This window comes from Bubalus kerabau, chromosome 5 (genome assembly GCF_029407905.1).
Source record: "Bubalus kerabau isolate K-KA32 ecotype Philippines breed swamp buffalo chromosome 5, PCC_UOA_SB_1v2, whole genome shotgun sequence".
NCBI classification, from domain to species: domain Eukaryota; kingdom Metazoa; phylum Chordata; class Mammalia; order Artiodactyla; family Bovidae; genus Bubalus; species Bubalus kerabau.
The window spans coordinates 103,611,886-103,638,879 of NC_073628.1; the positions used below are offsets into that span (position 1 = coordinate 103,611,886).

Here is a 26,994-nt window from a genome sequence, read left to right on the forward strand (position 1 = left end):
GCACGCGTACATGTGTGCTAAGTTGCTTCATCGTGTCCAACTCTCTGCGACCCCATGGACTGTAGCCTGCCAGGTTCCTCTGTCCATGGGATTCTCCAGGCAAGTGGGTTGCCATGCCCTCCTCCAGAGGACCTTCCCAACCAGGGATGGAACGTGCGTGTCTTACGTCTCCTGCTTGGCAGGCAGGTTCTTTACCACTAGCGCCACCTGGGAGTCCAGGGACCCACTTCTGTCAAATCAGCCACGCGAGGGCCTCCTCTGCTGGACCGTTCATTGTTATGGGGTAGACACACCCCCAGAAAGCCACCTCTCCTCCTATCCCTTCCCTTTGGGGCAGCCACCTGGCCCAGTATACTCACTTACCCTCCTTCCTTTTCCCAGAAGTGTCACCAAGTGTCACCTGTAACTGACAAAGCATTTAGAGGTCAGGCCTGAATGAAAGGTTGACTGGGTCCCAGACTAATAACTCTACCTCTAATTGAGAGGCTTATGCCATCTCCACCAAGATGTTCATGCTATTGCGGGGGTTTATTTAAATTGTAAATGACAAGTAATTGATCACATTGACTCATCTGCTTTTCCCTCAGGCCTATCTGCTGGCTATTTGGGGTCCCAAGGTCTCAGAAGTTATTCGTCTAATTGTGATCCCTCCTCCACATGTGAGCTAAAATGTTGAACAACATGCTACATACTGAATAAATGTTGTGATTGATTTCAGGTTTTCAATCAATGTCACTTACAGAACCAGAATTTGCAGCACTGGGGGACATTTGGCACACAAAATTAGTTCTGTGGAAGTTTGCATTGGATGAGGGGAGGTTTTCCCACCCCCAAGTGAAGGATGTGGGTGGAGGGGGGTTTCAGGCAGGGGCTCGAAGACTCTGAAATCAAAGCTGTCGGTGACCCTCCTTCTGGAAGGCTTCGATGCCTGTAATTCAGACCTTGCTCTGGTTTAAAATGGAGGAGACAGAGCACATTTAGAAACAGAACAAAATTCCGACCCACACCAAAAATATCTGTATCAGATCCGTACCCATGACTCAGTTGGTGCGAAAAGAAGGCATCTTGTTATCACAGCTCAGTCATCTGTGCTCAGCAACCAAAATAGGACATTTGGCAACCAGTCAAATGTGATCAGTTGCTGCTCAGAAATCAAATCCAGGTTCAAGCTGGGATGGCCTGATGTTCTGCCAGCTTCCACCTGCCCCAGTCCAGCCCCAGGTTCTCATAGAAAAAACCTGAGGTGTCCCTGGAGTTGGAACAAGAAGGGTAAAGGGGATGAGCAGAGCGCTACTCCAGACCCCCTCTGAGGGCTGCTCCCAGCTTCTGGGGGGGCTTTTCCCATAATTGTTTCTGTGTCTCTTTGGGCAGGAGTATTCAAGTTCCTGAGAGACTGGAGAAACCCAGATCACATGGAGAGCTGTGATGATGGGCAGGTTTCATCTAAGCTGCTTCTCACTTGGTGAATCTCATCTGATTTCTGTTTATGTCTTAAACACTCTGCCCCATTCAAATTGCAACACATGTATATTTCCTATATTAACGAGCCAGGAAAGTTGAAGACCTCGAAGCATATTGAGATGATCTTGCCTTGCAGAGAGTAACAGATGAAATAATAACAAAACTGGTGTTAACTAAACACCAAATTCCAACTCCCACCTGGCCCCCCAGGCTGCTCCTGCCACCCAAGGCTCAACACTCAAAGGCTGCAGCTTCTTGTTGAGGGAGGAAATGAAGACATCAGACCTCTTCAGAGTGCAGGCCCCTGTGGCCTGCATGTCTTGCCTTTCATGGCCGGTGAACATGGGCAGCGAGCCGTAGCAGCCACATCTTTAAGGATCAGAGTCCGCATTCACTTGGTACATAGCCCCAAACAGTAGCTTTCACTTGCATCTTTCCAATGTGCTGGGGAAAGTGATCTTATAAATCAAAGCTCAGATTTTGCTTAGGTTTGGTCTACTCTTAAAAGAAAAAAAATCCAGGTGGGATTTTTGTGTTCAGCCTTTGCCCATAAGGTTGGGAAGATCCCCTGGAGAAGGGAAATGCTACCCACTCCAGTATTCTGGCCTGGAGAATTCCTTGGACTGTATAGTCCATGGGGTCGCAAAGAGTAAGACATGACTGAGCAGCTTTCACTTTCACTTTGTCCATAAAGTTTCTATCTCAGCTACGGTTTATTTATGGAAAGTAAGAATGCCAGTAGTTTGAGGTGGAGAAAAAGGAGATGATATGGTTAAAAAAAAAAAAAAAGACAAAGGACAGGGAGGTAATGGGGTCCCAGCATCCAGGAGTCCTCCTGTGTATTTATTTGCACAGGTTCTTAAAGTTCCCTGCACAGCTCTCTCCCATACCTCTCTGCATGCTCCCTACATCAACTAGGATCCACATCACTGGCACAAGGACCCCATTTCTCCCGCTCCAGCACCTCCTGCCCCTGAGCTTCATCTTCTGCTCCAAGCTCCCAGCTGTGACCTCAGGGCTGTAGGGGCAGCTACCAAACCCAGCCTCTCCCCTGGCTAGATACGCTGGCCTTGTCCCTCTCACACCCTGCAGTGTTGGCCCTGAGGAATCAGGAGTAGGGGACACCTGGGGACAGCTCAGGGTTCCAGTCCTGCCTGGACACCTTGGACAGGCCACTTATCTTCAGTGAGAATTTGTTTCTTCATTGACCCCTTCCTGGAGGGTCTGTGAAGATAAAATTAGAATTTTTTTTTGTCTAAACACTATTTAGTTTCCAACGTCTCTGACACATACAGGCATGTGTTATTATTCTTACAGTAATTATTCTACCAAGCTACGCAGGCTGAGAGTTCTAGCCACCTCATTCACCTACCCACTTCCTACCTCCTGCCTCATCACCTAGAGAACCCTGCCCCCCATCAAGACCCAGGTAAGCACCTGCATTACCATTAAAGCCTCCCAAACACCCCTAGGGATTTCTAGACCCCCAGCTGCCCACCCTGAGGATAAATCATTGCTCCTGGTATCTGTCTGGTTCTGCAGGAAGCTGCTCTCATCCTCCTCACTTCCCTCGCAGGCTCTGGGCACAGGGACTCCACCCGGGCTCAACGAGCCTGGACGAGTTGAACTAAATTGGAGTGACCTCCGCCTAGTCCCTGGTCCTCTGCCTTGAGACTGGTACCCTTGGACTTCCCTGGTTGTCCAGTGGTTAAGAATCTGCCTGCCAACACAGGGGACACAGGTTCAGTCCCTGGTTTGGGAAGATCCCACATACCAAGGAGCAACAAAGCCTGAGTGCCACAACTACTGAGTCTGCACTCTAAAGTCCATACTCAGCAACTAATAAAGCCCAAGTGCCTAGAGCCTGTGCTCTGCAACAAGAGAAGTCACCGCAGTGAGAAGCCTGTGCATTGCAACAAAGAGTAGCCCCCCTGCTCACCACAACTATTAATGGAGAAAACCCACACAGCAATGAAAACTCAGCACAGCCAAAGAAAAAAAAGACTGGTGTACCCACTTCCCTTTTCTCCATCCGCTAGGCAGAATCTGTAGGAGAATGCTACATAATGCTTCACAGAATGCTACACAGAATGCCTTCCTTGTGTGATGAGCTCCAGTCAGCTTGGGAGCCTTCTGATTCTGATTGCTTGATGTGATAAAACATAAACAGACTCCAAGTTCAAAGCTGAGACATAAATGATGGAAACCTCATTTTTTCCCAATACAAGCTGGGTCACAGTCATAGGAAGCAATGCCTTGCTTGTAAAATATTGGTTCTTGCCAGGGAAGCAGACTCAAGGGACGATTCTATTTTTCAATCAACTTTATTGAGATATAACATATTAAATAAAGTCCTTCATTTCAGTGAACTGTGATGAATTCATACATCATCACAATCAAGACAGAATATTTCCCCATTCCAAAAAGTCCCTTTCTTCTAAATAAAAACTTTATTTTAAATTTGTTTATTTATTTTAACTGCAGGATAATTACAGTACAGTGATGGCTTCTGCCGTGCATCAACATGAATTGGCCACAGGTGTACATGTGTCCCCTCCATCCTGAGCCGCCCTCCCACCTTCCTCCCCACACTATCCCATCAGGTTGTCACAGAGCACTGGCTTTGGGTGCCCTGCTTCATGCATCGAACTCGCACTGGTTATCCATTTCACATATGCTAATGTATATATGTTTCAGTGCTATCCTCTCCAATCACCCCACCCTCTTCTTCTCCTATTGAGTCCAAAAGTCTGTTCTTTACGTCTGTGTCTCCTTTGCTGCCCTATACACATCAGTACCATCTTTCCAGATTCCATATATATGTGTTAATAAACAGTATTAGTCTTTCTCTTTCCTACTTACCTCCCTCTGTATAATAAGCTCCAGGCTTATCCACCTCATTGGAGCTGACTCAAATGCATTCCTTTTATAGTGGAGTAATATTTCATTGTATATATGCACCACAACTTTCTTATCCACTCATCTGTCAATGGACATTTAGGTTGCTTCCATGTCCTAGCTATTATAAATAGTGCTTCAGTGAACATTGGGGTACATGTATGTTTTTCAGTTATAGTTTTCTCAGAGTATATACCCAGTAGTGGGATTGCTGGGTCAATGGCAGGTTTATCCCTTGGTTTTTTTTTTTGTTTTTTTTTTTTTAATTTTATTTTATTTTTAAACTTTACATAACTGTATTAGTTTTGCCAAATATCAAAATGAATCCGCCACAGGTATACATGTGTTCCCCATCCCGAACCCCCCTCCCTCCTCCCTCCCCATTCCATCCCTCTGGGTCGTCCCAGTGCACCAGCCCCAAGCATCCAGTATCGTGCATCGAACCTGGACTGGCAACTCGTTTCATACATGATATTTTACATGTTTCAATGCCATCGTCCCAAATCTTCCCACCTTCTCCCTCTCTCACAGAGTCCATAAGACTGTTCTATACATATCCCTTGTTTTTTAAGGAATCTCCATAGTGATTGTATCAGTTTGCAGTCCTACCAGTAGTGTGAGACAGTTCCCTTTTCTCCACCCCTTCTCCAGCACTTATTGTTTGTAGACTTTTTGATGAGAGCCATCCTGACTGGTGTAAGATGATACCTCACTGTGGTTTTGATTTGCATTTCTCTAATAATGAGCGATGTTAACCAACTTTTCATGTGTTTATTAGTTGTCTGAAAAGACTGATGCTGGGAGGGATTGGGGGCGGAGGAGAAGGGGACGACAGAGGATGAGATGGCTGGATGGCATCACTGACTCGATGGATGTGAGTCTGAGTGAACTCCGGGAGTTGGTGATGGACAGGGAGGCCTGGCGTGCTTCGATTCATGGGGTCGCAAAGAGTCGGACACGACTCAGCGACCGAGCATGAGTGTGATGGCTTCTTTGGAGTCATGTCTGGTTAGGTCTTCTGGGCAGTTTTAGGTCCGTGGCATAATTGAGCAGAAAGCACAGAGATCACCCGAATGGCCCTCCCCCCACAAGCACAGCCTCCCCCACTATTGACATCCCCCACCAGCACATTGATTCTGACTGACTAACCTGCACTGACGCAGCGTTATCACCCAGCGTCCATGGCTCACATTAGGATTCACGCTTGGTGCTGTACATTGTATCAGTGCTGATGAATGTGTAATGATATGCATCCTCCATTGGAGTATCATACAGATAGTTTCACTGTCGTAAAAGTCCTCTGTGCTCTGCGGATTTATCCAGCCCTCCTCTCTAAATCCTGATAACCACTGACCTTTTTACTGTTTCCAGAGTTTTGCCTTTTCAGGAATGTCATATAGTTGGAACCTCGTAGTATATAGCCTTTTGAGGTTGGTTTCTTTCACTTGGTAAAATGCATTTAAGTTTCCTCCATGTCTTTTCATGACTTGATAGCTCATTTCTTTATAGTGCTAAATAATATTTCATTGTCTGGATGGACCGCAGTTTATCTGTTCACCTACAACTAAGCCCGTATGTCACAGCTACTGAGCCTGTGCCCTAGAGTCCGGGAGCCACAACTACTGAGGCTGTGTGCCCCAGTGCCCACTCTCGGCAACAAGAGAAACCACCTAATGAGAAGCCCACACACTTCAATGAAGAGTAGCCCCTGCTCACCACAAGTAGAGAAGCCTAAGCAGCAATAAAGACAGCACAGTCATAAATAAATAAATAATTTTTTTAAGTGGCTGCACCATGCTGCATTCCCACCAGCAATGCTGCTCCACATCCTAGCCAAAATATGGTTTTGTCATCCTGGATTTTGACCATTCTCATAGGTATGTAATGCTACCTAGTTGTGTTAATTTGCATTTCCCTGATGAATTATGACATGGAGCATCTTTTCATATGCTTATTTGCCATATCTTCATCTTCCTTGAGGTGTCTCTTTAAGTCTTTGGCATAATTTTTTTTAATTAGATCCCTCATTTTCTCATTGTTAAGTTTATGTTCTTTGTATATTTTGGATAATAGCCTTTTATCAGGTATGCCTTTACGAATATTTTCTCCCAGTGTGAACTTGTCTTCTAATTCTCAACGTTGTCTTTCACAAAGCAGAGCTTTTAATTTTAGTGAAGTCTATCCTACCAGTTACCATTTTATCAATTATGGCTTTGGTGTTTTATCTAAAAGGTCATCACCAAACCCAAGGTCATCTCTATTATCTCTTATGTTACCTTATAGAAGTTTTATAATTTTGGATTTTACATTTTTAGTCTATGATCTGTAATTTTTGTGAAGAATGTAAAGTCTGTGTCTCAATTTGTTTTTTTAATACATATGAGGATGTCCAGTTTTTCCAGCATTATTTGCTGAAGAGACTATCTTTGCTTCATTGGATTGTCTTCACTCCTTTGTCAAAGATTAGTTGACTATAAGTGTGGGTCTATTTCTAGGATCTATTGCTCTCCACTCTCTTCTACTGATTTGTCTATTCTTTCCACAATCCCACACTCTATTGATTACTGTATTCTCATAGTAAGATTTAAAGTCTAATTGTTGCAGTCCTCTGAATTTGTTCTTCTCCTTCCATACTGAGTTTGCTATTCTGGATCTTTTGCCTCTCCATATAAATTTTATAATCACTTTGTCAATAGTTAACAAGATAACTTACTGCTCGGAGGAGCCAAGATGGCGGAGGAGTAGGACGGGGAGAACACTTTCTCCCCTACAAATTCATCAAAAGAGCATTTAAACGTGGAGTAAATTCCACAAAACAACTTCTGAATGCCGGCAGAGGACATCAGGCACCCAGAAAAGCAGCCCAACTCTTCGAAAGGAGGTAGGAAAAAATATAAAAGACAAAAAAAGAGACAAAAGAGGGAGGGACGGAGTTCCGTCCCGGGAAGGGAGTCTTAAAAAGAGAGAAGTTTCCAAACACCAGAAAACCCTCTCACTGCCGAATCTGTGCCGAGCTTTGGAAGCACAGAGGGCAACATAAAAGGGAGGGGGAAAAAAAAATAAACAATTAAAAATCGCGGATTGTGAGCCCTACGGTAACTCCCCCAGCGGAGAAGCAGCGCAGACGCCTGCACACGGCATTAGCAAGCGGGGGCTGGGCAGGGAAGCGCGGCGCGGGCTGTGTCCCTTAGAGTAAGAATCGGGCCGAATGTCCTGAGCGCTATCTGAGCGAAATAATTTGGGCTAGCAAACCAGACTGTGGGATATCTACCACGCGAAAAGCCAGCCCTAACCTAAGACACCGCCAGGCCCGCGCACAGAGCAAAGGACTGAACAGAGATAGCTGGCTGCAGACCTTCCCCCTCCGGTGACAGGCAGCCAGAGCCGGAAGGGGGCAATCGCAGCCCCAGAGAGACACTATCTATAAAACTGTAAGCAGGCTTCTTTGCTAACTAAAACTTCTTGGGGGTCTGGACGGTCAACATCTGCCTGAGAAGGTGCGCCGGTTTTACACCCAGATAACCGAGTGGCGGGGAGGCGATAAGTCGCAGCATTGGCGCCCGCCAAACACCTCATCACCTGAGCTGCTCGACCTGGGAAGAACACAAAACGCAGGCCCAACCGAGTCTGCGCCTCTGAGGACTACCCGAGTGCCTGAACCTGAGCGGCTTGGACCTGGGAGCTCAGCCCAGGGCCGGCCTCTGATTGTTCCCGGCGGAACAACCTAGAGCCCGAGCAGTGTGGGCAGGGAGGCTACACGCGCCGTGAGCGGGGGCAGACCCAGTGTGGCTGAGGCACTGCGAGCGCACGCCAGTGTTATATGATTGCAGCATCCCTCCCTCCCTCCCCACAGCGTGGCTGAACAAGTGAGCCTAAATTAAAAAAAAAAAAAAAAAAAAAATAGTGTCCTCAACCATCCCCTTTGTGTCAGGGCGGGAACCAGACACTGAAGAGACCAGCAAACAGAAGAAGCTATAACAGAGGGAAACGCCTTGGAAGCTACAGGCCATAGATTAAAACCCTATGGTTACTACGGATTACATAGGAAGGGGCCTATAGATCTTGAGAAATATAAGTCGGACTAAGGAACTGCCAAAAATGAACTGAACCCACAATACTCACAACAAAACCAGAGAAAGACCTAGATATATTTTTACTATTTTTACGATCAATCTTTCTTTCTTTCTTTTTTTTTTAATTAAAAAAAAATTTATTTTAAGTCCTCTATTGTCCTTTAATTTTCACTTTTATAAATATTACTTTGCAAAAAAAAAAAAAAGACCCTATTTTTTTTTTTTCTTCTTCAGCAAACTTCATATATATATTTTATAATTTTTTGACCGTGGTTTTTTTTTTTTTCTTTCTTTTTTCTTTTTCTTCTTTTCTTTAACATTGTATTTTTGAAATTCCAAACTCTACTCTAGATTTTTAATTTTAGCCTTTTGATATATGTTCTCAATTTTGTACCTATAGTTTTTTTCATAATTGCTGTGACTTTTTTTTTCCTCTGTTTCTTTCTCTTCTTCTTTTATATAACATCATATATCTGCAATTCCAAACTCTACTCAAGATTTTTAATTTATGCTTTTTGGTATTTGATATCAATTTTGTACCTGTATTTTCTTTATAATTTTTGCGACATTGTTTTTGTTGGTTTGTTTGTTTTCTCTCTTTATTTTTCTTCTTCTTTTTTTTTTTTTTTAACGTTGTATTTTTGAAATTCCAAACTCTACTCTAGATTTTTAATTTTTGCTGTTTGGTATTAGTTATCAATTTTGTACCTGTAGTTTCTTTATTACTTTCACGACCTTGTTTGTTTTTCTTTGTTCGTTTTTTCTCTCTTTCTTTTCCTTCTCCTTTTCATTAACATGGCATTTTTGAAATTCCAAACTCTACTCTAGATTTCTAATTTTTGTTTTTATGTATTTGTTACCAATTTTGTACCTTTAAGAACCCAATCTTCAGGACCCATTTTTCACTAGTGTACGAGATTACTGGCTTGACTGCTCTCTCTCCCTTTGGACTCTCCATTTTCTCCACCAGGTCACCTGTATCTCCTCCCTAACCCCTCTCTACTCTACCCAACTCTGTGAATTTCTGTGTGTTCCAGACGGTGGAGAACACTTAAGGAACTGATTACTGGCTGGATCTGTCTCCCTCCCTTTCATTTCCCCCTTTTATCCTTCTGGCCACCTCTGTCTCCTGCCTCCTTCTTCTCTTCCCTGTATAACTCCGTGAACATCTCTGAGTGGAGTGCACATAAGGAAGTGACTACTGGCTAGCCCACTCTCTCCACTATTGATTCCACCTCATCTCATTTGGGTCACCTCTAACTCCCTCCTCCCTCTTCTCTTCTCCATGTAACGCTGTGAACCTCTCTGAGTGACCCTCACAGTAGAGAAACTTTTCATCTTTAACGTAGATGTTTTATCAGTGGTGCTGTATAGAAGGAGAAGTTTTGAAACTACAGTAAAATTAAGACCGATAACTGGAAGTAGGAGGCTTAAGTCCAAACCCTGACTCCAGGGAACTCCTGACTCCAAGGAACATTAATTGACAGGAGCTCATCAAACGCCTCCATACCGACACTGAAACCAAGCACCACACAAGGGCCAACAAGTTCCAGGGAAAGACATAACAAACAAATTCTCCAGCAACAAAGGAACACAGCCCTGAGCTTCAAGATACAGGCTGCCCAAAGTCACCCCAAAACCATAGACATCTCATAACTCATTACTGGACATTTCATTACACTCCAGAGAGAAGAAATACAGCTCCATCCACCAGAACATCGACACAAGCTTCCCTAACCAGGAAACCTTGACAAGCCACCTGTACAAACCCACACACAGCGAGGAAACGCCACAATAAAGAGAACTCCACAAACTGCCAGAATACAGAAAGGACACCCCAAACTCAGCAATTTAAACAAGATGAAGAGACAGAGGAATAGCCAGCAGATAAAGGAACAGGATAAATGCCCACCAAACCAAACAAAAGAGGAAGAGATAGGGAATCTACCTGATAAAGAATTCCGAATAATGATAGTGAAATTGATCCAAAATCTTGAAATTAAAATGGAATCACAGATAAATAGCCTGGAGGCAAGGATTGAGAAGATGCAAGAAAGGTTTAACAAGGACTTAGAAGAAATAAAAAAGAGTCAATATATAATGAATAATGCAATAAGTGAAATTAAAAACACTCTGGAGGCAACAAATAGTAGAATAACAGAGGCAGAAGATAGGATTAGTGAATTAGAAGATAGAATGGTAGAAATAAATGAATCAGAGAGGATAAAAGAAAAACGAATTAAAAGAAATGAGGACAATCTCAGAGACCTCCAGGACAATATTAAACGCTACAACATTCGAATCATAGGGGTCCCAGAAGAAGAAGACAAAAAGAAAGACCATGAGAAAATACTTAAGGAGATAATAGTTGAAAACTTCCCTAAAATGGGGAAGGAAGTAATCACCCAAGTCCAAGAAACCCAGAGAGTCCCAAACAGGATAAACCCAAGGCGAAACACCCCAAGACACATAGTAATCAAATTAACAAAGATCAAACACAAGGAACAAATATTAAAAGCAGCAAGGGAAAAACAACAAATAACACACAAGGGAATTCCCATAAGGATAACAGCTGATCTTTCCATAGAAACTCTTCAAGCCAGGAGGGAATGGCAAGACATACTTAAAATGATGAAAGAAAATAACCTACAGCCCAGATTATTGTACCCAGCAAGGATCTCATTCAAGTATGAAGGAGAAATCAAAAGCTTTTCAGACAAGCAAAAGCTGAGAGAATTCTGCACCACCAAACCAGCTCTCCAACAAATACTAAAGGATATTCTCTAGACAGGAAACACAAAAATTGTGTATAAATTCGAACCCAAAACAATAAAGTAAATGGCAACGGGGTCATACTTATCAGTAATTACCTTAAACGTAAGGGTTGAATGCCCCAACCAAAAGACAAAGACTGGCTGAATGGATACAAAAACAAGACCCCTGCATATGTTGTCTACAAGAGACCCACCTCAAAACAGGGGACACATACAGACTGAAAGTGAAGGGCTGGAAAAAGATTTTCCATGCGAATAGGGACCAAAAGAAAGCAGGAGTAGCAATACTCATATCAGATAAAATAGACTTTAAAACAAAGACTGTGAAAAGAGACAAAGATGGTCACTACATAATGATCAAAGGATCAATCCAAGAAGAAGATATAACAATTATAAATATATATGCACCCAACACGGGAGCACCGCAGTATGTAAGACAAATGCTAACAAGTATGAAAGAAGAAATTAACAATAACACAATAATAGTGGGAGACTTTAATACCCCACTCACACCTATGGATAGATCAACTAAACAGAAAATTAACAAGGAAACACAAACTTTAAACGATACAATAGACCAGTTAGACCTAATTGATATCTATAGGACATTTCATCCCAAAACAATGAATTTCACCTTCTTCTCAAGCGCACATGGAACCTTCTCCAGGATAGATCACATCCTGGGCCATAAAGCTAGCCTTGGTAAATTCAAAAAAATAGAAATCATTCCAAGCATCTTTTCTGACCACAATGCAGTAAGATTAGATCTCAATTACAGGAGAAAAACTATTAAAAAATCCAACATATGGAGGCTGAACAGCACGCTGCTGAATAACCAACAAATCACAGAAGAAATCAAAAAAGAAATCAAAATTTGCATAGAAACGAATGAAAATGAAAACACAACAACCCAAAACCTGTGGGACACGGTAAAAGCAGTCCTAAGGGGAAAGTTCATAGCAATACAGGCACACCTCAAGAAACAAGAAAAAAGTCAAATAAATAACCTAACTCTACACCTAAAGCAACTAGAAAAGGAAGAAATGAAGAACCCCAGGGTTAGTAGAAGGAAAGAAATCTTAAAAATTAGAGCAGAAATAAATGCAAAAGAAACAAAAGAGACCATAGCAAAAATCAACAAAACCAAAAGCTGGTTCTTTGAAAGGATAAATAAAATTGACAAACCATTAGCCAGACTCATCAAGAAACAAAGGGAGAAAAATCAAATCAATAAAATTAGAAATGAAAATGGAGAGATCACAACAGACAACACAGAAATACAAAGGATCACAAGAGAGTACTATCAACAATTATATGCCAATAAAATGGACAACGAGGAAGAAATGGACAAATTCTTAGAAAAGTACAACTTTCCAAAACTCGATCAGGAAGAAATAGAAAATCTTAACAGACCCATCACAAGCACGGAAATTGAAACTGTAATAAAAAATCTTCCAGCAAACAAAAGCCCAGGTCCAGACGGCTTTACAGCTGAATTCTACCAAAAATTTAGAGAAGAGCTAACACCTATCCTGCTCAAACTCTTCCAGAAAATTGCAGAGGATGGTAAACTTCCAAACTCATTCTATGAGGCCACCATCACCCTAATACCAAAACCTGACAAAGATCCCACAAAAAAAGAAAACTACAGGCCAATATCACTGATGAACATAGATGCAAAAATCCTTAACAAAATTCTAGCAATCAGAATCCAACAACACATTAAAAAGATCATACACCATGACCAAGTGGGCTTTATCCCAGGGATGCAAGGATTCTTCAATATCCGCAAATCAATCAATGTAATACACCACATTAACAAATTGAACAATAAAAACCATATGATTATCTCAATAGATGCAGAGAAAGCCTTTGACAAAATTCAACATCCATTTATGATAAAAACTCTCCAGAAAGCAGGAATAGAAGGAACATACCTCAACATAATCAAAGCTATATATGACAAACCCACAGCAAACATTATCCTCAATGGTGAAAAATTGAAAGCATTTCCTCTAAAGTCAGGAACAAGACAAGGGTGCCCACTTTCACCATTACTATTCAACATAGTTTTGGAAGTTTTGGCCACAGCAATCAGAACAGAAAAAGAAATAAAAGGAATCCAAATTGGAAAAGAAGAAGTAAAGCTCTCACTGTTTGCAGATGACATGATCCTCTACATAGAAAACCCTAAAGACTCCACCAGAAAATTACTAGAACTAATCAATGACTATAGTAAAGTTGCAGGATATAAAATCAACACACAGAAATCCCTTGCATTCCTATACACTAATAATGAGAAAACAGAAAGAGAAATTAAGGAAACAATTCCATTCACCATTGCAATGGAAAGAATAAAATACTTAGGAATATATCTACCTAAAGAATCTAAAGACCTATATATAGAAAACTATAAAACACTGGTGAAAGAAATCAAAGAGGACACTAACAGATGGAAAAATATACCATGTTCATGGATTGGAAGAATCAATGTAGTGAAAATGAGTATACTACCCAAAGCAATCTATAGATTCAATGCAATCCCTATCAAGCTACCAACAGCATTCTTCACAGAGCTAGAACAAATAATTTCACAATTTGTATGGAAAAACAAAAAACCTCGAATAGCCAAAGCGATCTTGAGAAAGAAGAATGGAACTGGAGGAATCAACCTACCTGACTTCAGGCTCTACTACAAAGCCACAGTTATCAAGACAGTATGGTACTGGCACAAAGACAGAAATATAGATCAATGGAACAAAATAGAAAGCCCAGAGATAAATCCACGCACATATGGACACCTTATCTTCGACAAAGGAGGCAAGAATATACAATGGATTAAAGACAATCTCTTTAACAAGTGGTGCTGGGAACTCTGGTCAACCACTTGTAAAAGAATGAAACTAGAACACTTTCTAACACCATACACAAAAATAAACTCAAAATGGATTAAAGATCTAAACGTAAGACCAGAAACTATAAAACTCCTAGAGGAGAACATAGGCAAAACACTCTCTGACATACATCACAGCAGGATCCTCTATGACCCACCTCCCAGAATATTGGAAATAAAAGCAAAAATAAACAAATGGGACCTGATTAACCTTAAAAGCTTCTGCACATCAAAGGAAACTATTAGCAAGGTGAAAAGACAGCCTTCAGAATGGGAGAAGATAATAGCAAATGAAGCAACTGACAAACAACTAACCTCAAGAATATACAAGCAACTCCTACAGCTCAACTCCAGAAAAATAAATGACCCAATCAAAAAATGGGCCAAAGAACTAAATAGACATTTCTCCAAAGAAGACATACAGATGGCTAACAAACACATGAAAAGATGCTCAACATCACTCATTATCAGAGAAATGCAAATCAAAACCACTATGAGGTACCATTTCACACCAGTCAGAATGGCTGCAATCCAAAAGTCTACAAGTAATAAATGCTGGAGAGGGTGTGGAGAAAAGGGAACCCTCTTACACTGTTGGTGGGAATGCAAACTAGTACAGCCACTATGGAGAACAGTGTGGAGATTCCTTAAAAAACTGGAAATAGACCTGCCTTATGATCCAGCAATCCCACTGCTGGGCATACACACTGAGAAAACCAGAAGGGAAAGAGACACGAGTACCCCAATGTTCATCGCAGCACTGTTTATAATAGCCAGGACATGGAAGCAACCTAGATGTCCATCAGCAGATGAATGGATAAGAAAGCTGTGGTACATATACACGATGGAGTATTATTCAGCCATTAAAAAGAATACATTTGAATCAGTTCTAATGAGGTGGATGAAACTGGAGCCTATTATACAGAGTGAAGTAAGCCAGAAAGAAAAACACCAATACAGTATACTAACGCATATATATGGAATTTAGAAAGATGGTAACAATAACCCTGTGTACGAGACAGCAAAAGAGACACTGATGTGTAGAACAGTCTTATGGACTCTGTGGGAGAGGGAGAGGGTGGGAAGATTTGGGAGAATGGCATTGAAACATGTAAAATATCATGTATGAAATGAGTTGCCAGTCCAGGTTCGATGCACGATACTGGATGCTTGGGGCTGGTGCACTGGGACGACCCAGAGGGATGGAATGGGGAGGGAGGAGGGAAGAGGGTTCAGGATGGGGAACACATGTATACCTGTGGCGGATTCATTTTGATATTTGGCAAATCTAATACAGTTATGTAAAGTTTAAAAATAAAATAAAATTTAAAAAAAAAAAAAAAGAAAGATAACTTACTGCATTTTTGTTTAATATTGTCTTGAATCCATAGATCAAGTTAGGAAGAACAGATATTTTGACAATATTGAGTCTTTCTATCCATAAACATGGAGTATCCGTTTATTTTGTTCTTATTTTGTCATAGTTTTGTAGCTTCCTTTTTATGGATCTTGTACAAATTTTGTTAGATTTATACCTAAGTGTATCATTTTGGGGAGTGCTGATAAAAACAGTAATGTGTTTTTAATTTCACTGCTGGCATATAGGGAAATGATTGGCTTTTGTGTACAAACCTTGTATAATCACTCATTAGTTCCAAAAGATTTTTTTGTTACTTCTTTCAGATTTTCTACATAGACAACCATGTCATCTGTGAACAAAGACAGCTTCACGTCTTCCTTTTCAATACGTATTACCTTAGATTTCCTTTTCTTATCTTATTGCATTGGCTACGACTTTCAGTACAATGTTAAAAAGCAGTAATGGGAAGGGACATACCTACCTTATTCCCAGCGTTGGGACAATTCTAGAGTCAGAACTTTCTGTAGAGTGCTGGTATTCAGGGCACCAATGAAGTAGGGATGGAGAACTGGAGACTGTGGCCTGACAGGCATGTTGGCCACACAGCACGACTCACCAGGCACAAGGCCTGCAAGGAGGGTGCGCTTGGGAACACCACAGACTAGCCATATGTTTTCCTTTGGATAATTAGCAAGTGTGAAAGTTGGACCTTGCAGCTTTAGGGGAAAGAGAGTCTTGGTTCTTGCTCACAGAAATGCTGAGTTGGATGGGCAGAAAGCAAAACTAACAAACTCTCAGGAGGTTGAATACAGCCATGGGACCCCAGGGGGCTCAGTCCCAAAAGGTCTTCTGATGCTTTTGAGGTAGCCCTAGGAAAGCATGTTCAGGGAGATGCAGGGGAAGCCAGGGTTCAGTGCATCCACCCAGGCAAAGAGCATGAGGGAGGAATGTCCGTTCCTAGTCACCAGCACCCTTGATCTCAGGCAGAAGAGCAGACAGGGCGCAGAGCCTCCTGGCTGAGACGTGCTTAGAAGACCAACACACAAACCAAGGTCCCAAAGCAGGCCAAGGGGTCCACTTACTGCCGTCTCTGGGGACCACTGGCTTGTGTCTCAGCGGGAGGAGTTCTCAAGGACCAAGCAAAGGTGGGAGAAAGGGGATGTGGTGGCAATAGGGTCAACCATTAGGAGCAGCAAAACGAGATTTTTATTGAAATGGGAAAAGGACTACGGGTCCCAACAAATTGCTAACTCAGCTTGAGGCACCCTGGAAAGTCCTTCTTTGGGAATCACAGCAGGAGTGGCTGGGAGCATGGTTTGGAGTCCTGCACATGGGTCAAATACAGGAGGCTTCACTCCCACTCCCAAGGCAAGTGACACCCTTTTAGAGGATCAACCCCTCCTTTCTGAAATAGAGCCATTAAATGAAACTCTCTGTGTAAAGAACAGAGATTAGAACCCAACCAACATGAGGTCACTATTAATATTTTCACTCTTGGCTATGGTATCTGTACCACCTTCTACCATTTTTCTAGAACAGGTGCATGCTGCTGAAAGATGCTTTTAGGGATGGAAGGGAGGGAAGGACAAAGGTAGCTCAGTTAGAGGTCTTGTTTCCAGCTGACCACAGAGCTGGGAAAGCAGATTTAGGACAAACAGTTTCCAGTCAAGTTTTTTTTGTTGTTGTTTTTTGTTCTGTTTGCTTGTTTTAGGAATGTAAAGCTTTCCATCTTATTTCTCTATGTTCCTAACAACTGCTTTCAGTTCAGTTCAGTTGCTCAGTCGTGTCTGACTCTTTGCGACCCCATGAATCACAGCACGCCAGGCCTCCCTGTCCATCACCAACTCCCGGAGTTCACTCAAACTCACATCCATAGAGTCAGTGATGCCATCCAGCCATCTCATCCTCTGTTGTCCCCTTCTCCTCCTGCCCCCAATCCCTCCCAGCATCAGGGTCTTTTCCAATGAGTCAACTCTTCGCATGAGGTGGCCAAAGTACTGGAGTTTCAGCTTTAGTATCATTCCTTCCAAAGAACACCCAGGACTGATCTCCATTAGAATGGACTGGTTGGATCTCCTTGCAGTCCAAGGGACTCTGCTTTACCCCCCACCATATCCTCCTTCCATCTCATGCTTTCCACTGGATTCACATGAGAAGTTGGACAGGGAGACAAAACTAATGAAGCATTGGGCACCAGAAGGGTTAAAAAATCCCTCCCTCATCGCTGACCATACCAGGCCAGTTTTGTTTGTAGAGGGTGGGGAGGTGTAGAGGTGAGGAGGTGACAGGTAAGGAGCAGGGCTCTGGTACAGCCTGGCAGGATGCCTGGCAGCTGTGCTATGTCTCATGGTAGGGGGAATAGAGGGAAGGACAGCCCCCTCCCTGCTCTCCTGTGCTTTGCCTGACCCGAGCCTGGAGCCTGAGCCCACGAGGCTTCAGGCAATGCCAGCCATCAGTACCATGTGGCCCTTCCCCAGAAGCCTGTGAGTCAGCTTGCCTGGGAGCAGGGAACCCAGCTCAGCCTGGGCATAGGAGAATGATCGGCTGGTACGGAGCGGGGAGACATGGCTTCCTTGTGGCCTGCATGGTGGCTGGACAACTCAGCAAAAGAGGAAGCCAGACCCAGCCCTGGCCTTCTCAGAGACCAGCCCCACTTTGCAGGGGATACTTCCAAGAAGTGAGAGGGATCCATGTGTGCACCATGTCCTCACCCCAGGCCCCACAGTCATCAGGGCCATGTGGCCAACATGCTTTACAGATTGGCGGGGCTAAGTAAGCCCAAGTCACTCAACCTCACAGTTCCTTGGTTTTCACAGCTGAGAATGGGCTCTTGCCATCACCTCCTTTAACTCCTTCTTCAACCATGCCTGGTGGGCTGTGTCCTTGCTTGCAAGTACATCTACCCCTGCCCAGGAAGGAGCCACATCTCTGGCCACTGTGATGTCTGTCTGTCTAGTGAAACATGAGCAGATGGCTTGTTTCCCATCTGAGAAGGAGCAACAGCAATGGGCTTTTTTCTTTTCTTGTCGCCACAATTCCAGAAATGCCCCAGATGGAGGCGATTCATGACTCTGATTCTGGAGGACAGATGACACAGAACAGAACTGACATGGGTAGACACTCATGGCACCAATAAGAAACATGGAGGGGGAATTAATACAAAGCACCCTGCCCTGACCAATAGGTGAAGCACTTCCTCACCTCCACATGTGCAGCTCTGAGCCCAGCCCCACCCTGCATGGGAGCACATCTCCCCCTCCACCATAATTTCCCAAAGTATGCATGACAATGATGTTGCATATCTTCCATTTATATTTTGCCTATGTTCTGTCTCCCATTAAATGAATGCCAACTCCGTAAAAGCAGGACTCTGTCTCCTGTTCATAACTGTGTCTTTTTCACCAGGAACTGTGCTTGCACAGGGAAAGTACTCACAAAACATTGAACAAAGAAACATAAAGTAGTAGGAATTAACCTAGGTTCCACCCTAAATGAAATATATATGTTTATAATCTTCAAAATGGCCCCATATTTCAACAATGCTATAAGGTCCCCACTTTACAGAGAAGAACTCAGAAGCACAGAGGTTAACAGGACTTTCCTGAGGCCACATGCTGCACCAGCATGCTAGTCCAGCTCACTCTTTCAGTCTGTCACCAGTACCTTCTTTGCAGCTTTGTTGAAGGTGTTAGTTATTTGGTCATGTCCGACTCTGTGAGACCCCAGGGACTGTAGCCCATCAGGCTTCTCTGTCCATGGAATTCTCCAGGCATATACAGGAGTGTGTTGCCATTCCCTTCTCCAGGGATCTTCCCAATCCAGGGATTGAACCTAGGTCTCCTGCATTGCTGGCAGATTCTTTATCATCTGAGCAGCATTGATGGGAAGAGGTACAGTGCTTGAACACCTGAAAAAATCAGCAAGTGGTAGGAACCAGGTGTTGCCATGAAAAGGTGGATGGTGGTAGTGTGCACAGAATTCTAACTTTTTACACAAAAGTGGTTGGAAGAGTCTCCCTTTATGGGAGCATAGCCTTCAGATGCCCACCAACATCAGTTTATTTTCCTGAACATAATGTCTTCCTTCCTGCAGCCATTCACAAGTGGGCCTGGTCAGGATGTTTCCTGTGAATTAACAAAGGTATTTTAGCTTAATACTCATGACCTGAGAGGCATGGTTCCCAGAGATGGGCCATTATGTATAACTGAGGCTTAGAGGCAACATCCCTTTAGTAATGAATTTGTAATAGAACACAGAGGTTCCTCCCTATTGAGCTCAGACTTCCAGCCTCCAGAGCTGTGAGACAGTAGATTTCTGATGTTCTGAGCTGCCCAGCATGTTGCATTTAGTCACCGTAGCCTTGGGACACTTGTGCAGAGTGGAAGAGGAAGCATCTGTGTCTTGAGCCAAAGTGATGAGCCAATGGGACTCAGAAGGCCAGGTATTCTGTTCCTTGAGCCACAAGGAAGACCATCTCATGTGGGAGATAATGAAGCCAAGATACCGGGCTAAATGGAAACAAGAAAGCATCTTGATGGAAACAAAACCAGTTTCTAGTCCCCAAACCCCTGCCACCAAACCTAGAACTCTTCCTAGGACTCTAATATACTCCAGCAGATGCCATCTTTGATCTTATTGCCATGAGTAGAATCTTTTGGTTTGCAGGTGACAGAAACCAAGTTACTACCTGTGCTTTCTGGAAAGGGTGGACATTGGGCTGTCAGAGCCTTAAAAGTCCAGATTACAATCCCAGGTCCAAATGCTAAAAGAGAAACATGACTCTGAAGGCTTTGCTGCATCCATTTGCCTGTCTCTGCCTTGTTTCCAAGTCAAAGCATGACATCATGGTTTCTCACTGGCTGACACATGTCTTCCTTCCCTAGGGTCACATTCCATCCTTTCTATAGTAGAGCCCTCTGCAACCACACACTCAGGCATAGGAAGGTTTTCTGCCCCCCAGGATGGAGATGTGTTTGGTCTGAGCCAGTTTCCCTTGTTGTCAAGGACCGGTTTATGCACAGAAGTGTGATTCAATGTGGCTAGTGGGGTTTAGGAAATGTTTACAACAGGCTTAGGGGGAGCATTTTCCTCCCTAGTTTAAGTGTGGGGAAGAAATATGCAATCGAGGGACAAGTGGCTCCAGATTCTAAGATTTCAGGGTCATGATTATCCAAGGCCCGGAAGTGTATCCTTTTCTGCTTGCCATCAACTGCAAGCTGGGCATATCACCCTCCAGGGATGGAGACCAGCTGCAGTGATTCTGGCATTAAAGGCTAACCAGGCACATGAGAAACAGTGGAATCTTGGAAACCTGAACTCTTTATCTAAATGAGATTCAGATTTATCTAAGGAGCCTGTTTTTGACGTTTTGGGGAGCCAAAATAATACATATATTGTTTTCCTCCTGAGTTATTTTCCTGGGCTGCTATTATAAAGTACCACAAACTAGAGCTATAGATGAATATAGTTACATGATTCAAAATAAATAATCACAATATATATTATAACACTTTGCAGTGAGTGTAGACAGGGTGATAGAAATATGTAACTCTTTTGTAAACGCTCAAATTTCAGGGGTTGGGCCATGCCTCATTTCCTTGAGCATGGACACCCATCTAGCTGTGTCCCTGTCATAGGCTGGTCCTCAAAAAATGTTAAATAGATGTGTTCAGTTCAGTTCAGTCGCTCAGTCGAGATGCGTGGATGTATGCATATGGAATGTTAGTCAATATGGCACAGTAATTAAATGTCTCCTTTCAGTGTTTCGTCATCACAACTTTTCAATTTTGTGAACCTATGCATCAGTCATTAGTAACAAGTGATGTGTGTGAATAAATAAAAAATAAATCAGAGAGAATTATTTCAAAGGAGTATGGCCACACTGCACTGTCTGAAGGAACTTTCTGCATGAGACCACCCTCACTGAAGACACCACTGCAAGTTCAAGCTCTTCAGAGACACTCTCACAGCAAAGCAAATTTGAGGGGTCCCATTGCTCCTCACAGGCTAAATAATTTGCTAGAACAAGACATGGAAATCTGGGAAGTACAGATGTTAGATAATGAAATGGTGCTCATAGAAATGGCCAAACGCAACGATGTACAGGGCCAGGGAGGGTCCCCATGTGAAGCTGCCATGTCCTCTGGATGTTTCAGCCTCCCAGGGCCACCACCCGGCAGGCTCAGCCCAGTGTCCGTGTCCAGAGTTTAACTGGGGTTTCATTATGTAGAGTGCTTGAGTCATCAGCCATGTGGTTGGACTTCATCCCCAGCCCCCTTCCTCTTCTGGGAGGTCAGGCTGATTCCTTGGGTCCCAAGCCCCACCTTCTAATCATGTGATGGTTCTCCTTGGTGTGGCCAGGCCCATTCTGAGTCATCTGTTAGCACAGAGGGGCCCATCCTGCGTCATGAAATTAGGAGACTATCAGATGTGATGAGGATGAGTCCTGTGTGAAAAGCAAATACATTCTCATCCCTCAAGGAATTCCACAATGTTAGGAGTTTCCTCCCATGAGCAGGATAAAAGTCAGAGCTCTCTAGTTGGGTCATATTCCTCACCACACACTGTCCCAGCAGGTGACTGTGCCATGAAGAAACAGATGTTGACAATGTCAATTTCTGAATCCAAGAGTGGAAGCCCCTTTGAAAGAACATTTAAATTTATGAAGAGCTAGATGTGGGGCATTTCAGAGAAGCCCCCATACAAACTTATGCAACACAAAATACATGAAATTAAAGTGTATTTTCTGTCCTTCTGAGGTCATTAGCAAGACAAACAAGTGATGGCAAAACTATTGACCATTCATAAAGATGGGGACGTGAATGATATCACTTTTCTTCTGGAGGAGCTTCTGCCTATAAATAAAAAGCAGTCTTCATCAATAAAAAGCAGTCAGGAGTGTGATTCCTTTTTATCCAACAACTGATTACTCAGTGCCTGTTGTCTGTAAGATGGACATCAGTTCTGGGAATCTCCACTTTGCTTCCGTGTTCATGTTTATCACAAGATCTTTCCATAAAGAGGCCCCTTGTCCCCAATCTCCTGAAAGAACTCCAAAGAGTAATCACCTTATTTTTAAAATATCCAAATAACAATCTTTATCTCTGGGAATGCATGTGTTTGTGCATGCTCAGTCATGTCTGACTCTTTGCGACCCCGTGGACTGTAGCCCACCAGGCTCCTCTGCCCATGGGATTTCCCTGGCAAGAATACTGGAATGGCTTGCCATTGCCTCCTCCAGGGGATATTCCCCACCCAGAGATTAAACCCACATCTCCTGCATCATAGGTGGATTCTTTACCACTGAGCCACCTGAGAAGCACTGTTTCTGGGAAGGACATTGGCTAAAGAGCCAGTCGCTGTTTGCTCAAAACACACAGCAGGAGTTTTAGGCTGAATTGTGTTCCCTCCAACATTCATATGTTGATGTCCTGGTTACCCTAGGACCTCAGAATGCGGACTGGGAAAAAAGGGCCCTTAAAGAGGTGATTACAGTAAAATGGGGTCATGAGGATGGGTCCTAATCCAACAGAATTAGTGTCTTTATAAGAAAATATCAGGACACAGACAGCACAGGGATGACTATGTGAAGATACAGGGAGAAGACAGCCAAGGAGAGAGACCTCGGGAGAAACCAGCCCCTCCCATAGCTGGATCTCAAATGAATGGGTGAATAGTTGGATGGATGGATGGGTGGGTGGGTGGGTGGATCGATGGATAGCTGGGTGGATGAATGAATGGATAGGCAGGTGGGAAAGTGAATGGATGGATGGATGGATGGATGGATAGGTGGATGTAAGGTAGAAGGATAAACAATTGTAAGTGGTAAGACTGAAATGAATCTGCAGCATGTGCCACAAAAGAGATGAAGACATCCTATCTCACACCCTCCCTTGATACGGTGCCTCCCTAGTGAATTCCTCAGATACAGAGAGGTCTCAGCCAAATCCTTTTCTCAAATGGTCAGAAAGGAAGAGTAGGACAATGAACCTCCTGCTTCATTCTCTTTCTGTTTGAGCCATTCTAACCTCTACCATCAGACTACTCTTCCCTAAACACCTCTTCTCATTTCATCTTTTTTCAACAATGCCCATATTCACCTCACTTACCATAGCCCTTAACCATGCCCTCTAGAATCCTAGAAAAAGATGTATTTATACTGAGGCTATTGACTGCAGAGTATTAGGAAACTGTGCTGATAAATGACTCATGCCTTTGGAGTCAGGTGATGGGATTTCAGAAGCAAGAAAACAAAAATAGCAACCGCAGCAAGTGTGTATTGAGCGCTGATCGTGTGCAGACGCCTCGATGAGGGCTTCATTCCTATCCCAGACCAGACCGACAGCAACCCCAACTCACATTTTTATTGGCACCTTTGTCAATAGGACAACGCAGCCTTTGGATCAATTCGATCTTGTGACCAATGATTCTGCAAGGGTCAGGGGCTGACTGTGAGGAAGGTCACCTAAGGCCCTTCCCTCCTTACCCCCACGGTGCATTGGGAAACATCTCTTGGCTGGGGTACAATCACCACCCTAGAGAAGAAAGCGGATCCACAACTACGTACTGGAAGGCGGGAGGGTGCAGGGATGTCCTTAAGATGCAGGAGCTCCTATCTTGTTCGGGCTGGCACCACCGCATGCACTGTCCACTTACTGGGCTGGATTAGTGGATCCCTCACAGCCTGCCTTGGACTAGTGGGGAGCCAAGGCACAGGGATGTGGTGATGAGTGAAGCTTGGGCTAAAAGCCAAAATTATGATTAGGGGCTTAACAGGGAGCAGAGCCCATCTGTGGCTTCCCTTGTGGAAAAGCTGAGAGCCCGAGCAACAGTCCAGAGCCAGGGGCCACCCTCTGACCCTCTCTCTTTTTCTCTGACCTGCTGGATGCTGTGTCCACCAAGGATCAGCACCAGAAGAGGCACAGATCTCCATGGCCATGCCCACTGGTAAGAACATGTAAGAACATGCTCCAGGGTCTCTCTCCTTCAAAACCCTACCTGTGACACTTGACAAAGACTCCTTTCATGACCAAATTTAGTCGGCTTCATTGAGCCCCCTTCTTGACTAGGTCTTGACCTTGTTCTGCCTTAGTATGAATCCACTTAAGTCAGTTTTAGCAAGAATATGTTAACCTTAATAGTTCCTCTCAGTAATTTTCCATGCACTGATCCTTCGTTCTTCCCATTGGCTATAAATTCCCACTTGTCCCTGGAGTTGTATTCCCTCCCTTGTTGCAATAGTCTTGAACAAAGTTTTCCTTCCTGCTCTAACAAATGTCAGAATATGTTTTATATGTTCTTACACCCCACATTTTTCTTTCACTACTCTTTTTCTTGGCAAACTTTGTAGCAAACCTTTCCAGACCCTATCCTGCCCCCAGGCCAGATGTCTCTGGAACTCATTGTGAAAGGGCTTCTGTCTTCTCCATTTTGCTGGACTGGCTTCTGCCCAAGCCACCCTAGACTCCATGGATTCAACTCCAATGGCCACATCCCTGTTTCAACAACTCCTCCTCTAGGCAGAACTCAACATACTGTCCACTCCCTCCTTTAAATACATCATTCTCTCAACTCCTAGGACATCTCGCTAACCTTGCCCTTCCTGCATCTCCTTGACCACCGTCACCTCCATCTCTGAAACATGCTGCTCACTGTCTCCCTAAGTCCTATGTATTTGACTCTCCAGGAGTCTTCTCTGTTCTCTCTTTTCTTCTCTGTGTTTCTCTCCTGCCCTAGGAGACCTCAGACAGTCCCAGAGATTTAGACACTGTGGACATGCTGATGACTCCCAGGATTTATCTCTTGATGTCTCCCAGAGGCTCAAGACTTCTGTGTTTAACTGACAACTCAATATTTGCATTGGGACATTTGAGACATCTCAAACTTACTTTGCTAAAGCAAAATCATTTTTCCCCCAGCACATACACAAAATAGAAAACAAAACAGAAACTATGATTCCCCCGGCCTTCCTCCATCCAGTCAATCATTCATTTGACAACTGCCCATTGAGTACCTACTATGGGCAAGCGTGATTCTAGGTGGTGGGACGCTGCAGTGAACAAAAGAGGCAAAAATTCCCTTATAGCAAATGACAGCACCATGCACACAACTCCTTAAATCAAAGGTCCAGGAACTATCACCAATTCTATTCTTTCCCTACATTAGTGGTTCTCAACTGGGTGCCTCTCCTGCCAGAGGATATCAGGCAAGGTCTGAAGACAATTGTGTTGTCATAATAGAGAAAATGTGCTATTGGCATCTTGTATATAGAGGTCAGAGGTGTTGCTTAAATCCAACAGTACACAGGAGAGTCCCCTTCACCCCAGACAACTGAGAATGACCCAGCCCCGAATGTTACAGTGCCAAGTTCAAGAAGCCCTGTCTTCCTCATCAGCCCTTTAACATGCAGCCTTGGCTTTGCCTCCAACATTTATCCCAGTCATACAACATCTCCACACATCCATGGGCACCGACCTAGTATAAAGTTCAATTCTCTGTCATATGGTTGTTGAAATGATTATTTGGACGTTGAGTTTTCTTTTTTTGTCACCAGACTTTCCTGTCATCATAGGTTACATTTTCCTTCTCAGTGTCCCAGGCAACTGTCAGAAGACTTGGCACTCTTTCATGGGTATCATCAGCATCATTACCACCGTCATCACCGTCTTTATCACCACCGTCATCACTGCATCATCACCATCATTGTCAACGTCACCATCACAACCATCATTACCATCATCCTCACCTTGATTGTCACCACCATCGTCATCACCATCATCACCATCGTCATCACCATCATCACCATCGTCATCATCACCGTCACTATCCATCCACTATTGACTCTATTCTAGGACCTGTGCTGGGTGCTTTATACTTATCATCTGCCCTAATCCCCCACCTCTGTCTGAGGCGAGCGTCACTCCCCTAACTTAATAAAAATATCCTACTAACTGAGTGATGAGTTTCTCACATCTGGACCCAGGCTACCTGGTTCTGCCAAGTTACCTCTAAGTGATGTTAGGGGTAAGTTATTTTAATCTCACTGCTCCTCAGTTTCCTTCCCTGAAAAATGGGAGAAATAGTGCTCACTTCACAGAGTTATAGGAAGGATTACAAGAGGTGGTCTGGGGGAAGCAATCCATGGTGAACCAGCTTACAACAACTCAAAAAGTATTCACCAGTCATCAGGTTGTTGAAAGAAAATAAGGAAAGTGAGGTTCACAGGAGTTAAGTACCTTGCTCATATGGTAAGGCCATATGATACGTGGTAAACCCACAGCTCACTCCACCACACAAGGCTGCCTCCTGCCAGGACCAAGAAGTGTCTACTGGAAAAAGAACAAAGAGCAAATGAACGATAATTGAACGCCAAGACTGACCACCCAGCTCCTTTGTTCCAAGGGACTCCAGGGATACAGAAGACTTTCCTTCCTGATTTCTATGAAATATTCTAAAAATAGCAAAAGCCCTGAATTAGGATCTTACTGTTTTTATAGCTCTGACCTCTCAAAAATCTCTCTGCTTTCCTCTCTGAGC

General features: G+C 43.6%; 1 protein-coding gene across 1 annotated transcript; it reads left to right on the forward strand.

The window, feature by feature from the left end:
* Positions 1-24,055: 24,055 nt before the first annotated feature.
* Positions 24,056-26,328, forward strand: LOC129654009 (uncharacterized). Its single transcript, XM_055583610.1, has 2 exons — positions 24,056-24,415; positions 26,030-26,328. The coding sequence occupies exons 1-2, from the start codon at positions 24,390-24,392 to the stop codon at positions 26,307-26,309; spliced, it is 306 nt and encodes a 101-aa protein (XP_055439585.1). The 5' UTR covers positions 24,056-24,389; the 3' UTR covers positions 26,310-26,328.
* The last annotated feature ends 666 nt before the right edge of the window (positions 26,329-26,994 follow it).